The sequence below is a fragment of the Temnothorax longispinosus genome, chromosome 8, assembly GCF_030848805.1.
Source record: "Temnothorax longispinosus isolate EJ_2023e chromosome 8, Tlon_JGU_v1, whole genome shotgun sequence".
NCBI classification, from domain to species: Eukaryota; Metazoa; Arthropoda; class Insecta; order Hymenoptera; family Formicidae; genus Temnothorax; species Temnothorax longispinosus.
Window position 1 is genome coordinate 1,164,825 of NC_092365.1, and position 15,500 is coordinate 1,180,324.

General features: G+C 40.3%; 1 protein-coding gene across 1 annotated transcript in view; it reads left to right on the forward strand.

Annotated features, from left to right (window-relative positions):
* LOC139818466 (uncharacterized) overlaps nucleotides 1-15,500 on the forward strand; it is a 182,514-nt gene that overhangs the window by 142,063 nt on the left and 24,951 nt on the right. Inside the window, exon 5 of the mRNA XM_071787209.1 lies at nucleotides 510-643. Within this exon, the coding sequence (XP_071643310.1) occupies nucleotides 510-643 (134 nt within the window). The remainder of the gene's footprint in view (nucleotides 1-509; nucleotides 644-15,500) is intronic.

A 15,500-nucleotide genomic window follows, 5' to 3' on the forward strand; every position in this document is an offset into this window, starting at 1 on the left:
TTGATTTATTTTGTCGGAATTCTATTTTGCTTAATAAGAAAAGTCTCTCTCATCCATCTCACGGTTAGCAACTCGCAGCCCATCGCTCAAAGGTTAAATTCATTATTTGCGAAGGCTGTTTCAACCACTTATAAATTTTATCAACGAGTAATCTGTGTATTTTTTGCTTACAAGTGCCTTATACGTGCAGCGCAGCCTTATCGCGGTTCGTCGTGCTGAAAATCATTGACGCTCGAAAAATTCATCTTGCATCGCACTAAACTCGCATCTTGCAAAACGAGAAAGCCTCTTTTGATTCTTTTCCTTCCCTTATCCTATTTTCTCGATAAGGGTAGAACGAACGAACGAACGAACGAACGAACGAACGGATGGACGGACGGACGAACGAACGTAGGGGCGCGGAAAACTTCGAGTAATAGTCAAAAGTTTATAGAGTCTAACCGGAGGAAAGTAACTGGTTTATGGGAAAACTTTCGCCACGTCCTCACACGGAAAATTTACGTTTGCAGCGCTTCCGGAGAGGGGACCGGAAATCACAGGCCTGTCCTCGCACTACGCCGTCGGCGAGAACGTGACTGCCAACTGCAGTGCCTGGCCGTCCGTGCCTAAGGCCAATCTACGTTGGACCATCAACGGCGAACCGGTAAAGTACCTTTCCGCATCCCCGGCGCTAGTCAACTTCCCCGAGGCCTCGTTCGCTGTATACCGGTGTATTACACCGCCGGCGCGGCGTCTACGTGCTCACCCGGTTGCGGGAAATGGTTTTGTGTGTTCTTTAGATCGAAACTTTATACAGACGAAGCCGTATTAGTTTATCTTCGCGTGGAGAAAGAGCCGAAAGTGGACGGTGCCGTTGCTCCAGTTACATTTGCTTTGTTACATTTGCTTAAAGAAGACGAAATTAATACATGCATGAAGGCTTTACATGAGAAAACAGATGCAGCAATGTGTACAAACGTAGCTGAGTAAGATTTACTTCTTTTGCTGGAATGCAAACCAAAAGTTGACATTTTAATTTAAATGTTGAAAAGCTAGAAGAATTTATAATTTTATAATTCGTAATTCAAGTAACAAAAAAAAAACAGAAATCCAAGACATCTAGTTCATGAAATAAAAAGGAGATTTGTAAAAAGATGTTTTATGAAAAATCTATTTTACTAAATTCTGTATGTAAAAAAAATTTATTTTTTAACATCGATTATATCTGGATGGTCAAAGTTCAAATTAAAAAAAATTCATTTAATTATGCATGTACATACTTGAGGTACATTTCGCCGGAAGACTTAAGCTTTACATGTTAAATAGCTCTCTAATATCATAGTTAAACTTCGCGTCACGTTTTTCACCGGGAAAAAGCGGCTTCAGTTTCGTCGACGGATCTGTCCTTAACGGGAAAGTCGGAACACCCTACACGTACATACGACGGAATTGATTGGATAGGTACACGCGTATACACTCCGATCTCGCCGGTAAGCTGCTTTCGCGGCGGAATCTGATTTCGCGTAAAGCGATAGTGTCCGCGCACGTAGACACTGGCACGGCAACGAAAGCGTTGTCGAGAGAAAATCCTGTTTCCTGTCACCGGTGTCGTGACGACGAAGTCGAGGCCTCGAGGCGTACGCCTCGCGCATGATTAGCGTATTCGTCGTTTCGTGCGACGAACATAAGACTCTATCTTCAAGGATTTTGTCTCATTTTATTCTTGATGAGACGAAGACGATCCAGGAAAATAGATAGAGTCTACTATCGTGTGTTAGCGAAACTTACGTCGCGAAATTTACGTTACTGCAAGCTGGAGATTGAAAACGATTTTTTTTAATTTTGGTAAATTTAAATCCGTTTTTAATTTTTACGAATTGAAATTTTTGTTCTTTTCTGTTAATAAAATTGTTTTTGGTTTTAATATACTGTATAAATATTTTTTCATATACATACAATATGATATAATTACATAAACGCATTTTTCCAAATTAATATTAAAAAATAATTTTTTGAAAATTATACCAAATTTGAACTTCGCTGTTGACAATTTTTTCATGAAGTATAGACACGAGATAAATTAAAATTCGTTAAAAATGTAAAGCATACATACGTTTAATGATTACGACGGAGTTCTAACAAATTTTTCATAATGCCATGATAACTTTATGTTCGCGCATTATGATTAAATTTAATTCTTAATTTAAATTCTCCACGAGAGAGCTACGAGATAATATGCTAAACGAATATTGCGAGTAGCCTGTATAGTACTCATTCATTAAAGTATGCACGAGATAACGAGATTAGTGAGCCAAAACGTGCAGTATCCTTTGATCAATTTAGAGTCAATTTTACCTTAGCGAAAATTCGATTGGTCTCGCCACATCCCTTCGCATTTTTTTAATCCTTAAGATCAAATGTTTCGATACGAACGCGTTGCAAATAAAGAAAATCCTTTGACGCTAAAATCAACGTGAAATGTTAAATAAATAAAAAAATTTTATTACATTATTTGCAGCTTGGTCTAATTCTTTTTCTTATATATCTAAATGTTCAGCACAATTTTAAAGCTAAACTTTTCTACTTCGTCTACATATCGCGAGGGATTAATCAATGCACGCAAATTTCCTGCTTCACTATATTCGCAAAACTAAAAAATATTAATACCGAGAAGAAAATGTTGTGAGAACAACGCGAAGTGTAGTAATATTCGCGGAACAATCGGCGGAAGGGAAAAAACGGACGGTTTGCTGAACGGGCTCGGCGAAATGTAAAAGATTGTCGTGCAATGTGCGAAATGTGTTCCTTAGAAAAGCGTAATTTCGCGCCAAATTGATCGCCGTTCCCGGATCCAAAGCAAATCTCCGTTGAACCGTCAACAAAGCAGCGGGCAAAGTACATTTCTCTCCTTTGCCCGGAGCACTCTCGGCACTTTGATTGTCGCGGGCGTTTCTGTAAATTAGAACGGACTGCAGCGCCTCGAGAAAAACGGCAAATTGCTCGCAGCATCGCTCGCGTTTTGTATGCAGGTCGATTAACCCTCGCGGGACTTATAAGTTCTGGAATTGTAACATGGCGAATTAAAACTGATTAAATTATCCTGCAATCTAAAACTCGTATCTAAAACTTTATATTATTCTTTATTCAGTACTAGACTTTACACCTTTCCCTCCTTTTTAGCTTTTAAGATATCCGCATTCTAATATAAAATTTTACTTTGTTTGAGTAATTTTATAAATAAAAAATAATTCAATTAAAAGCAAATAATTCGATTAAAAATTGAAATGCTTACATATTTGTCGATTTGTTTTAGCGTCAAAGTAATGCAATCTCTCTATAATGTTGTATATCTTTTATAAACCTGCTAAAATTCATTCCAATTTATAACACCATGCATATGTTAAAGTTTAATACTTAAACAAATGTTATTAACAAGTTAACAGTAATTAATAATATTTTATCGATAAATAATGCCAAATTGTTTATGCGTTTTGCGAAAAATACTTGCTATTTTATTATACACTTCTAAATTATATTTTGTTCGACGTAATTACTAGCGACAAACATACTACGCGATGCATGTGTTTGCGAATTTATTACATTTTATTTTCCCGGCAGTAAAAGACAATCCCGCGTAAACTCTTTATTGCGTTTTTTATCTTTTTCTTCCGTAGAATCAATGTAAATTTTCTTGAGAGAAATATACAAAGTTGGCGATTCTGATAAGTTTTCCCTTGTCTACTCCATTCCTATGTTTGATTTTATTTCGCAGTTGGACACGGTATTACTTCGCGAATAATTCGAATTTACGATTTCGAGGAGATGAGACGAGCATCGATGCGGCTTTATCGTCCGCTTCACAAAAAAATATATACATGGAATTGAAATTTTTTTTATATTTTACGTATATCACATTGATCGTACGTCAAAAGCGTTATACATGTCCTGTCGGTACACGTATAGCTGTTACGGCAATTTTACTTCGCCCTCGTGCACCGCTCGATATAAGTTCGCAAATAATTTGAATTTACGATTCGTACAGGATAGGAAAGGCATCGATACGAACGAACTTTATCGTTCGTTCCGGGCAGGGAAAAAGTGGAAACAAGATTTTTTCGCGTTCTCCGGCAGAGCGATGGTTCGATCGTAAGTTATCGTGCATTGTACGGTAAAGCCGGCCGGCCGACCGACACAATGGCTGGTTGCGTGTCTTTTTATTAACATACGAGCCGAAACTGCAATCGCGGTCGATATAGTGACATATGGCCACGCTGAAAAGCACCTATGCGCCACTTTTTACACGTAATGGCTCGAATCCGACGTCGGTTGCACGTCTTTTTTTTCTCCGATGCGGGGTGATATACGGGCGACTGGCATCGGGCGAGATGGGAATTTAATGCGAGCCCATATTTGAATGATACGACGCTTTTTCAGCGACTAGCGCAATGGTAATAGTCTTTCTTTATTATTATACGCTCCTACACGAACAAGTTTCAGCCATTTTTTAAGCGAATTACGCCAAAGTCGCGCGGAAGTTTCCGACAATCCAAAATAATTTTTCCAATTCGATTCAGATGCAGGCCGACTCGTAAAATGATATATATAATTTAACCTATCATGTTCTTATCTAAGTATATGTAAAATTATTAAGTTATTGCTATGATTAATACAATTCACTCTTCTCTTCTAGCAGTTATTATCTTACACACAGTGCAATCATTCTCTTGCGATAACTGCTAATATAAATTTCTTGAATGTATAAGAGATAAATTTAAAGAGTAATCAATTATTAAAATTAAAGCATAATAAATAACTGTAAAATAGGTAAAATTTTATGCGATATACATATGTATTTTTCTCTTTTTCCGCATCACGCGAGGGAAGGACCCTTTTGAGGAACAATTTGTATTCTCTGCGTAACGTGCTTGGACCCGTAATAAAATGGGTGTCTTTATGCGAAAGGAGGAACCGCATTTGAGAACGTGATTCCGAAAACGCCGTAATAAAGTCCCTTCACGGTTTTCATCGCAAATTCTCGGATTCTTGCGAATTTCACGAATGTGTACGGGGCATCGTACACATCAAAACGCATATTCAAGAAAATATAGCGAATCATTCAGCAGAAACGTAGCAAAGATTGAAATTGAACGGATTTAAGAGTCTGAAACACTCTGGCGAGATTAGATTGTCCTAAACCACGCCGTTTTTCGGACAATTTCTTGAACTATTGGAAAAAACCTTTATTATTATATATTCCCCCTCCCCTTGGAGGATGTGATCGCCATACTGCCCGCACCCAATATTCTCTCTCGTCCTTGCGCCGGAAGCCTCACGCACTTTGGGAAGAAACTCTGAAAGAGACTTGTCGTAAAAGGGAGGCCGTCACTCATGCTCAAAAGTTATCAGATCCTCTTAGAACGTCATTAAAATTCACGTGAAATCCGCGGTACTTCGAATTTAAATTATCTCATTCTGAGATGTATGTCTAAAAATATACGATAGGACGTCAGGAACAGATCTTATTTCAACTCTGCAATAAAAAGTCTTTTCTGAGTGGATTTGCAGATATATGCATGTCTCGAAATGAAACAATCTAAATTCTCGAAATCTTTCTTTTTCTGTCGTTGAAGAAGAGAAAGAACGAAAAGCTTATTCAACATCCTTTTTAAGATAAATTTCAAGATTAGTTTTAAGAGCTGATAAAACGATACGCGAAATCCCAAAAGATGATAAACACAACAAGGCAATTGATTCTAAATCCTACTACCGCTTCGTTTTCCTTCTCAAAAGCGAAGGATTTCTTCGTATCCGGTACGACTTTTAGCGGAAGGTCGTAACTCCACGCGCGCCCTTATCCTAAGAAAGATCCCAGAGGAACCTGCAGAGCCTGGTAGGCTGACACGATCGCACCGAACGAGCCAGATCGAATTCAGACGTTCAACAGAATTAGGGGGATCGATCCGTGGTGCACGATACCCGCGGGATCACCGGCGGAAAAATGCCCGTCCGTCGCTTTTCGTAACGTTTACGAGCCTCGTAAAATCCCAAAGAACGAATCTATATATCTCTCTCTCTCGTCTCTCACATCTCCTCGTCATTTTTCCTCCGTGAGTGGCGACAGCCACTCATCTCGAAGAGCCGCTCCACGATCGCTCGCATTTCCTTCGCAGGTGACGTGCGAAATAACGCAAAGTACCTGATCGATCGCAAGACACTTCCGACATTTGTTGGAAAGAAGCGAGTAAAATTATCATATAAATTCAATTTGTATCAATAGGGGTACGACATTATAACGCTATAAACTTGCAAGAGGCTAAGGCTTGAATGAAATAAAACCTAGCTTTCAAACCCCTTTTTAGATCTGGATTACCAATAAAATGTCGAAAGCGCTAAAATTTATTTAACTGAGTTTCTAGCATCCAAGCGATGTTCATGCAACCGATTTTAGGTCGCACGCAAGAGAATTCAAGATTTCAAGCACAGTTATAAATCGTCTCCACAGGGAAGGGAAACCGTTCCTCCAAGATCCACCGACGAGAAAATTGTCCCTGGCACTCGCGTGTTCGATTACTGCGACTTCATATGTAACACGAGGTTCGTCTTCGCATGGGATCGTCTGCGCACCGTGTATATCGCCGGCCAGACTCACGGGAACCATATAACGTTCACCGTTATACACGCGCGTACTACATGTATTCCGCGCGGTCCATCGGGAGTTCTGACGTTAGGTTCAAAAACACCGCTGGGAGATTACCCGATAAACAATGGCGAAGTCAACTCGTACGAGCCGCAACGTACGTGAGAGCATTTCTGATCATTGCGCTGATCAGGGGCTTTTAACCGTTGGTTATTCGCAAAGTTTCATGAATTTGTACAAATTTTCACCGCAAATTTCTAACAGCTCTTTTATAAGAAAATGTATACATAATAGTCGGATATATATAATCTATTTTTATTAATATAAATATCTTTTCATATGTAGAATACTTAGGAAAAATATTTCTCGAAATAAGTTTTCCTCTATAAATATAAGTATAAAAGAAATTAACAATTTCTAATTGTGAATGATTAAAAGAGGTAGATAGGAGCGTTTCGCGAAATTACCTCGCGGAAATAAAATATGTCAATGTGCCATTACACAAGCAGGATAATACAAAGTATTATAAACGATACGATGTATAAGAGTATAAGATCCAAGATACAGAGAGCACACGATATTTTTCGTTATTTAAAAGTTCACCCGATCGCGCGCCGTTGGGAAATCATCTATAAACACGATAGTAACTCGATATAGTAAGCAAGAGGATGAAACGGTTGACCCAGTTTTACGATCTAAATAGTGATAGAGGCAACGAACACGGTTTATCGATTGTAGTTCCAGTCATTGTTCCTCTTTCTGTTACATGACTTCCGTCGTTTTTAGTACCATCCAGCGTCCTGGAATTTTTTTTAACACCGCGAAATGTTCCCGTGTCTTTTGAAGGGATATGATGCAACGTTCGGGAAGAGTGACAGGTGCGTCCAATGTAATGTAATCCTTTCGTGAAAAATGCGCTTTCTGTGTGGACACTTCTATTTCATCGATACCATTCTGTCTCGATAAACGATGACAGGATTTTCAGTTTGCTACGTCGCGCTCGCGTGTCTTTCGAATAATTTGGTATGCTCAAAAAAGAAGGAACAGGGAAAAGACGAATATTCGAAATTCATTATTGTCGAAAGCGACGAGAAGAGGCGAGCTTGAGGAGAAAAGGGCGACAAGGGAATCGTGAATCGCGCGAGCGGAAAGGGCGCGGGAGGATCGAATGGTAAGGGCGGCGGTCTCGAGGGGCCTCTTTGCCGGGGACAGCTTTGATCGTGTTTTCGTCGATGGGGAAAATTCGAAACGCTTTCGCGAGAAACGTGGCCTAAGCCACGACACCCTCTTCATTGCGAGGGAAATAAAGAAATAAGAAGGATCGCACGTGTGCATTGCACAGTGTGAGCTATGCCAGGTACTTTTTCCTCTGACTTGTCTTGCCGTCTCCTTTTTCTTTTTTTTTTGTGCCGCGCCCTTTTGCCGTTTGCTCCGATTTCTTGCACGTCGGGTAGTTCGCCTGCGCGATTCGTGTTGGTTTTTCTTTGACGTTTTTAGGTTCATTAGCAAACGTCAAAGTTAAAACTCGACGTCGTAAAAGTTGCTATTGGTGTTTGTGTAAAAAGTTTCAAAAAACGTCGTACTATTTTTGGACTGCCTACGTTTAAACCGCGAAAGTTTAATGCAACAAAACTCAATTTCGAACTAGTCAAAGAATCTGTAGGGAAAAACGCAAGCAATCTCAGATATGTGTTGCACTACCAACGCAATAATTGCATGTTGGGTATAAATGGTATAATTATGTAATAGTTTTAAAAGATCTGTTATAATATTAGTGTTATAACATTTAGATCTGTATACTATACCTAACAATAAGTTCAGAATTCATAAAATAATTATAACAATAAAATGACTATTAAGCTAACAATTTAACTCAATTAATAGACGTAATAAAATTTCACACACACACAGCACTGTATTTTTTCTGGTTTACGCACAAATGTCAATTTGAGAAACTACATAGGTCTTAAATGAAACAGAAAAAGAGCAAATGCATGTACGATTTTTCGTACATCCACGAATGCGATTTAATAGAGGCCGGAATAAATGTAAAGGGCGGTTAATCTTCTTATCAGGAAATACGGCACCCCTCTGTTCGGGGGACAAAAGCAATCTACACGGGGACAACTAGAAAACAATTTATTCGGTATCGAATGGCCGCATTTTCTTGTTTTCCTCGAAGTTGATTACGTGTCCGACCGATCGATCGATCGAACACCCCTATCGTCTCTGCGTAGTCTCGCTACAGTAAGTCCCCTCCTTAATTTCTATCACGGGACCCGATGACAAATAGCACGATACAGAGAAAGAAAAAGCAACGGGCTCCATTGATTGGATGGGAAATGAAATTATTAATATCTTGCTGTCCGCGGGATCGCGACGCCATGATATTCATCAGGGACGGAAAATCGGACGGGCGGACTCGCTTTCTCGATTCGTTGGGCATAAAGTAAACTAAAAGATTTGATTAATTCCGACACAGTCGGGTAGAGAGCAATATACGGAGAGAGAGAAAGAATCCAATTCACCTACAATAGAATTATCTAGTTATCCAAGATTGTGCAGATTAATTCAGCAATGTGTTACCTAACTCGTATAAAGTACCATGCATGTGTAGAAAATTTGTAATTACTTTTAAATGAGAACATTAATGTTAACTATTGTACGAAATGCAACTCATCCAAACAATGTATAATTGTTATGCATGGCAATATGAATTTAGTTTCAATCGGTTTCCAATCTAACTATTGTGTGTGTGCAACTACATTATAAATATTTCATTGTACTACTACTCCAGATAGTTCACAATACCGACAATTTAGCAACTAAACAATTCAACATAACGATAAATTAACACTAATTCATACTACCTGATATTATTTGTAATAAATACCTCATAGGATTGACATCTTCCACAGCTGTTACAATTGCAATTCAATAATTAGACGAGAATTAATTCGACATGATAAAGTTTATTTGAACGTAGACCTAAGGTCACATTCTATATGCTACATTTCGCTCGCTATCATTTTTCATAATCTATCTTGTGAGCTCGATTACACGCGTTATGTAAGACTGCCTTCTACCTGCCCCATCTTACATCCTCCTTGTTACCCACATCCCTCGGGACCACATTGATTCGTCTAAGCTAAGCGGTAATCCGGCGGGTCTAATACTCTTCGCCTCGACATGTTAACCGATTCCTATTAATAGCCCTGGTCACATTTGAACACTGCAGATTATCAACTAATTGGATTAGCAGTATTAATATCGACACAGGGGGCATACCCCTCATTAGATTCACTCAATATTGCACGGCGATATTCCCCATTGCGGATCGGACCGTGTACACAAACGCACACAGGCACACGCGACGCCATCGTACAACACAGGTCTCGCGTGCCGTAAACCCTGTCACGTAGCTGCCGGCATAATGGTCAGCGCGGGTGTTTCCTTGTGGACACACGCAAGCAGAGGCACGCGTGCACGCGCGGGCTCGTCATGCACGTGCTCGGGGAGGAGGCAAATTCCGCGATGCGACGCACGTGACCGGAAGTAAACACGAAATCACGGATCGCGAGCATCGTTAACGCGGAAGGAAGACCCTAGCCTGATTATTGTATTGACTCGTCCACGCACGTGCGCTGATTATTATCGCCATTCGCAATTCCCGCGCGCGACTGCTAATGATCGACGTGTGTCTCATCCGTGCATTGTCTTCGGCCGATATAATGCGTGTTTGATATAAATACAACTGCGTGCTGAATATCGCATTGTGTTTTGCGACGTATTCACCGTCGGGCGTTGCCCGACATACGATCCTCGTTTAAACTACCGATAATAAAGTATGCGCGGAAATCATGTATGCAAAGCGAGAATCGTCGCTAATAAATGATTAATTAATTCATATATTAATACAGCAGAAATATAATAGGAGTTATATGAAAATTGTCGTTTTACCGCAGTATTTATATATTGGAACTTTAATAAAGATTTTCATTCTCACACACCACACACACAAAAGAATACACCAAACATTACTTTATTAATTTACCAGATTAATATGGTGGCGTTATGTGTCTGACATTTGCTGCAGTGCGCGAAATATACACATTACGGAGGAAAGCCGTCGCGAAATTACCGCGAGATTCCAATCTGAACGACTGATAGATTTTGGAAACAAGCTTCTCGCGCCTCGTTGAACGTTTCGAGTAAACGTACGGCTGTCCTTCTTCTCGACCGTTCGCGGAACATTTGTTCGGGTTACGTCCGCCAGGAAACCGCAGTACGATAATCAATTCACCCGAAGACAGGAAGTGAGATCCGTTTTACTTCGACAAGTTTCGAATTCTCGAAGAATAATATGCACGGGCCGAAACATAACATCGAGGAAAAGATCTGTATGTTCGACGGCTCGAGTTAAAAAGACAACGAATCTGGAATTCAGCGGAATTTTATATTTTGCTGCATTATATTAAACGTGGATTCATTAAATAGATATACGTTAATCGATAAATATAATAGTTATCGGATATAATTCTAATAATTCAGAAGCTGAAACCATGAAAATATGAAAAATCGTGCAAGATTTGCATAACGAATAATAGACTATTGTAAAATATAGGTAATATGAGATAAATAGAAAGATATTAAAAATTCAAGCGATAACAATAGGATCAAATAACATTTCGCAACTCGTCAGACAACCTCGCGCTTATTCAATATCGGAGAGGTGCTCCGCCGCCGCCGTAGCTCCCCTTGAAAATTTCCTCGACACTCAATTCCAAAAGTTCTTGTTATGCAAATATACTTCCCGTAGCTCAACGAGTATTTATGTTAACTTCATTGCAACTGGCCTCGTAACTTCGCCTATGCAGTACTTTCAGCCGTGCGACTTTGCTTCTAGGAATCAGCAATTTTCCGTGAAAGGAAAGAAAACACTGATTGCGCGGAGGATCTCGTAGAAGAGTTTAATAAACTTCCTCGAATCGCATTCCGCTCTAATTCCGTCGTATAAAATACTGACGTAAAATGTAGGAAAGTTACATTCGAGTAGCAGTATGAAAATTAAAGCGCGAGACACATAAGAACATGAAACATGGAATATGGAATGCATTTAATAATCAGAATTTTAAAACGATTGTATTTTGAAAGAAAGATGACTGTGTGCTGCAGTAGCTCCGCAATAATACAATCATGACATTAAAGTGTAGCCTCCCTTTATTTTCGTTATTCTGAAACTCATTTAGCGGAGAAACTGCAACGTCGTTCTCTGAATGTTTAAAAGAGCTAGAAGATGCGCATTTTGGAGGCAAAAAGAGAGGCTAAACGACCGGTGCATTCTGCATGCAGTAGTGCGATCGCCCGCGAAAGTCGACAAAAATCTGTTTCCGATATTCACAACGGAAGCTCTAAATTGACAATTGAAGCTAAAATCGTCTCGCAAAAATCCGGTACGCTACGTAAAAAGAGAGAGAGAGAGAGAGAGAGAGAGAGAGAGAGAGAGAGTGGGTCTCTCGGTGCGGTTCGATCGCATAAAAGTCCGGTGGCTCGCAAAGTATCCTTGACTGATCCCGCGTTGCTTATCAAGGCGCGTACGAGCAATGAATTTTTACGGAAACGCCGATAAGGCCGCGCGCGCTCGCGCACCCGGGGAGGAGAGCTACCGGAAAACGCCCGATAGGAAAACGCGCAACCGGTAGGTGGGCAGCGGAAAAAAATAGAGAGAGAGAGAGAGAGAGAGAGGAGAAAAAAACAGAAGATTTATGCCGCACGTATCCGCGCTGCCGATACCGGTCATCGATTTTCCGGTCGCGCGCGCCTATCGCGCCACTGATTTCGACCTGCTACAAGAACGAGGCGATACGTGTCTCTCTCTCTCTCTCTCTCTTTCTCTCTCTCTCTCTCTCGTTTTTTTCCTTTTTTTTGCGCAAAATCAGCCAGCGTCGGTTGTACCTCACTTCCGCGTCGCTGTACAACGGGAGCGCGGACCGACGAAGATTGCCGCTCCCGGTCACTTAATTTCGTTCTCCTCTCCGTGAACGACGAGCTCGAATCCGACATCTCTTCCATTTCGACAAACGAAACGATGCACCGTTTTATTGCGAACGTCATCGATCGAGAATCTCGAGATGTGTGCCGAAGTCATACTTCATTATATTCATTTTCCGACGAGGTATTTTCGCTCAAGATCTTGGGTGTATATGTCTGTGTATGAGATTTATTAAAAATACCTCATTGCATCACGGTAAATTCGATGAGTTTGATCTGAAAAACTTTACTCGATTTACGTTACATAAAACAAGTTCTTTTTACGAAAAGATTACAATATTTTTACAAGTCATGTCTCATGTCCGTTTTAACCACGACGTACATATCCCTTAATCTCCCGTACCTCGTAAAGAATGTTAAGTTATTTATCAACGATATAAACCGCGATTTCTCGCAGTTCAGTAAAATTATTCACCCTTTTTGCGTAGTGCAAAATATATAGCGCTTTTTACTCTTTTTCCGATCTGTCACGGAGTGTAATAAGCGTTCTCCTCGTTATAGCCTGACAGAATTTAAATCTCGAATACTCCATTATCCCTTCATCCTAGCATTCACTCAGTATGGGTGTGTACATACGTGCGCGTGTTAGAGTACACGTATGATGCAGAGTGAATGGGTCAGCACGACATATCGTTCTAAAACAGAACTCGAATAAGGATCCATTAACGATGCTGTCATCGTTAGGACCGCTTCATGCGGACGTATAATTCACTAACGACGCGATGAGTCTGTCCACTTGTAATATCGATCTCGCGTTAAGCAAAATATGAAATCATATAGAATTCATATAGTATTCCCGCCGAACGAAGCATTCATGATCAAACATGAATTAAAAGAGATTAAAAGAGCACTAATCAAAGAGAAAAGATGAAAAGGGGAAAAATTGACATTGTCAATTCACAAAATTTGCTCATAGACACATTTCCCGTATTACAAGACTTTCGCTTTTCAGAGTATTATTAATTAACAAGTATATCGGTATGTTCGTAAAGTAATTGTTTTGAGCGAAGACAATGTCATTTTTCCCCTTCGAATGACTTTATCGGATTTACCTTCGCAATAAATGATTTGCCAGATTGCGATGGATTATTGCGCCATTTATACTACGTCACTATGTTTCCAACTATCGATAGGCGTGCCGAGCTGACGGAGTACAAAACAACGCGAAAGCGAAAAAGAGAGAGCAGAAATCCCGGGCAATGATCAACGAGACGCAGTTCAATCGTTAATCCGACCTTGCTGTAAGGAGAGAACGCCGGAAGGGATGGCGAATCGAAGGAGGATAGACGAGGAAAAACTCGTCGCAGTGTACGTAGTATCCAAGGGATATACGTGATGCGCCGTACGTGGTGCTCCCACGGGAGATTTTCCTCTCCCTCGATTCCTACTCTCCTCTGTTCCTCGCAATATCCACTTATCGACATCCCTCGTCACGGGATGCGTTACCGCGGAAATGATACGTACGTGTCAGAACGGCGAAACCGACGCGCGGCACTCTTCGATGGCGAGCCGCAATTCCGACCGATGGATCACGCACGGATCTATTTCCTCGAGATTCCCGGAGTATCTGCAAAGTAAGGACGTGCGTACACCAGATTTTCCCGCACGATGTACCGGAACGTGTTCCGCATTATACATTCAATGATTATGAGTTGAAAAATACGTTGAGAACGGCGGATTGAGAATCAAGAACCGCGAATTGTTCAGAAGATTGCGATTCGAATATTGAAGAATAATAATTGAGGAAAGATCGAATGCTGAGAGACCTGCGTAAAATTAAGACTTGCAGAGTAAACAATTAAACGTTAGAATTAAAAGTTCGGAATTTATTCTTTAAACTTCAAAGATGAATTTCATGCACCATTTATACCTAAAATTATTATACTTGTGTTATTACGATGTTGGATATATCAAAAGAATTTGTTTTCTTATTAGATTCACGAAGTATTCTTTACTCCTATAAAATGCTAATGTCTAAATTATTACGTGATGTACGCTACGAATTGAATAACATCGAAAACTGACTCGAATATAAGATCGAGAACAACAAGTCGGGAAAATGCTTTCAACATCGCAGAATCTATTATCCAAAGCTTGTTTGGTTTCCTAACGATATGTGCGTCGTGCGCGCCGTCGAAATAAAATTCTATAGCGTGTCCACAGACATTTCCATAAATTTCCTATAGACTTTCCCTGTAGACTTTCTTATACTGTACATAGAAAGTCGAATAATACGACGCGCTCTCGTCGAAATATCAGATTGCAGATAAAAGCACCGCTTCGTTTATCTCTCCACGCGAATACGCGCATGCGAATACGTGTGTAAATACTAATAACATTCGCAGCACACACATTCTGATATTGCACGAGAGAGTTGCGCAATATGTTTCATGCTTCTCCTTAAAGACTCTTATTTGAAACGAACGAGACCTGGACGTGGCTGTTTGGCATGAAAACGGTATTTCGGAATTTTTCCGTACGACGAGAAGTAGACTCGGAAATGTCTTCAGTAGAAAAAGTCAACGAGCATTCGGGCATTCTGGCATTCGTGCGTAACTGATTAACGTCCATTTAATCTCACGGTCAAAAATACAGACGGTTACGTTCACACACCCGGCTAACCGGTTGGTGCAAGCTAAATATTTAATTAGGTCCCTAGGACGCTTTCGTGCCGAGTACCTGCGCGATTATCCGAGTGTCCACTCAAGATAATGGCAGGAGCACGTGCGAGGCATATGTAATTTATGGTACGAACTTCGCGTATTTATTTTAGCCCCGTCGTAAAATTAACGATTATCACAAGCTGGTAATTTTCCAGCAGCATATGTTTCGT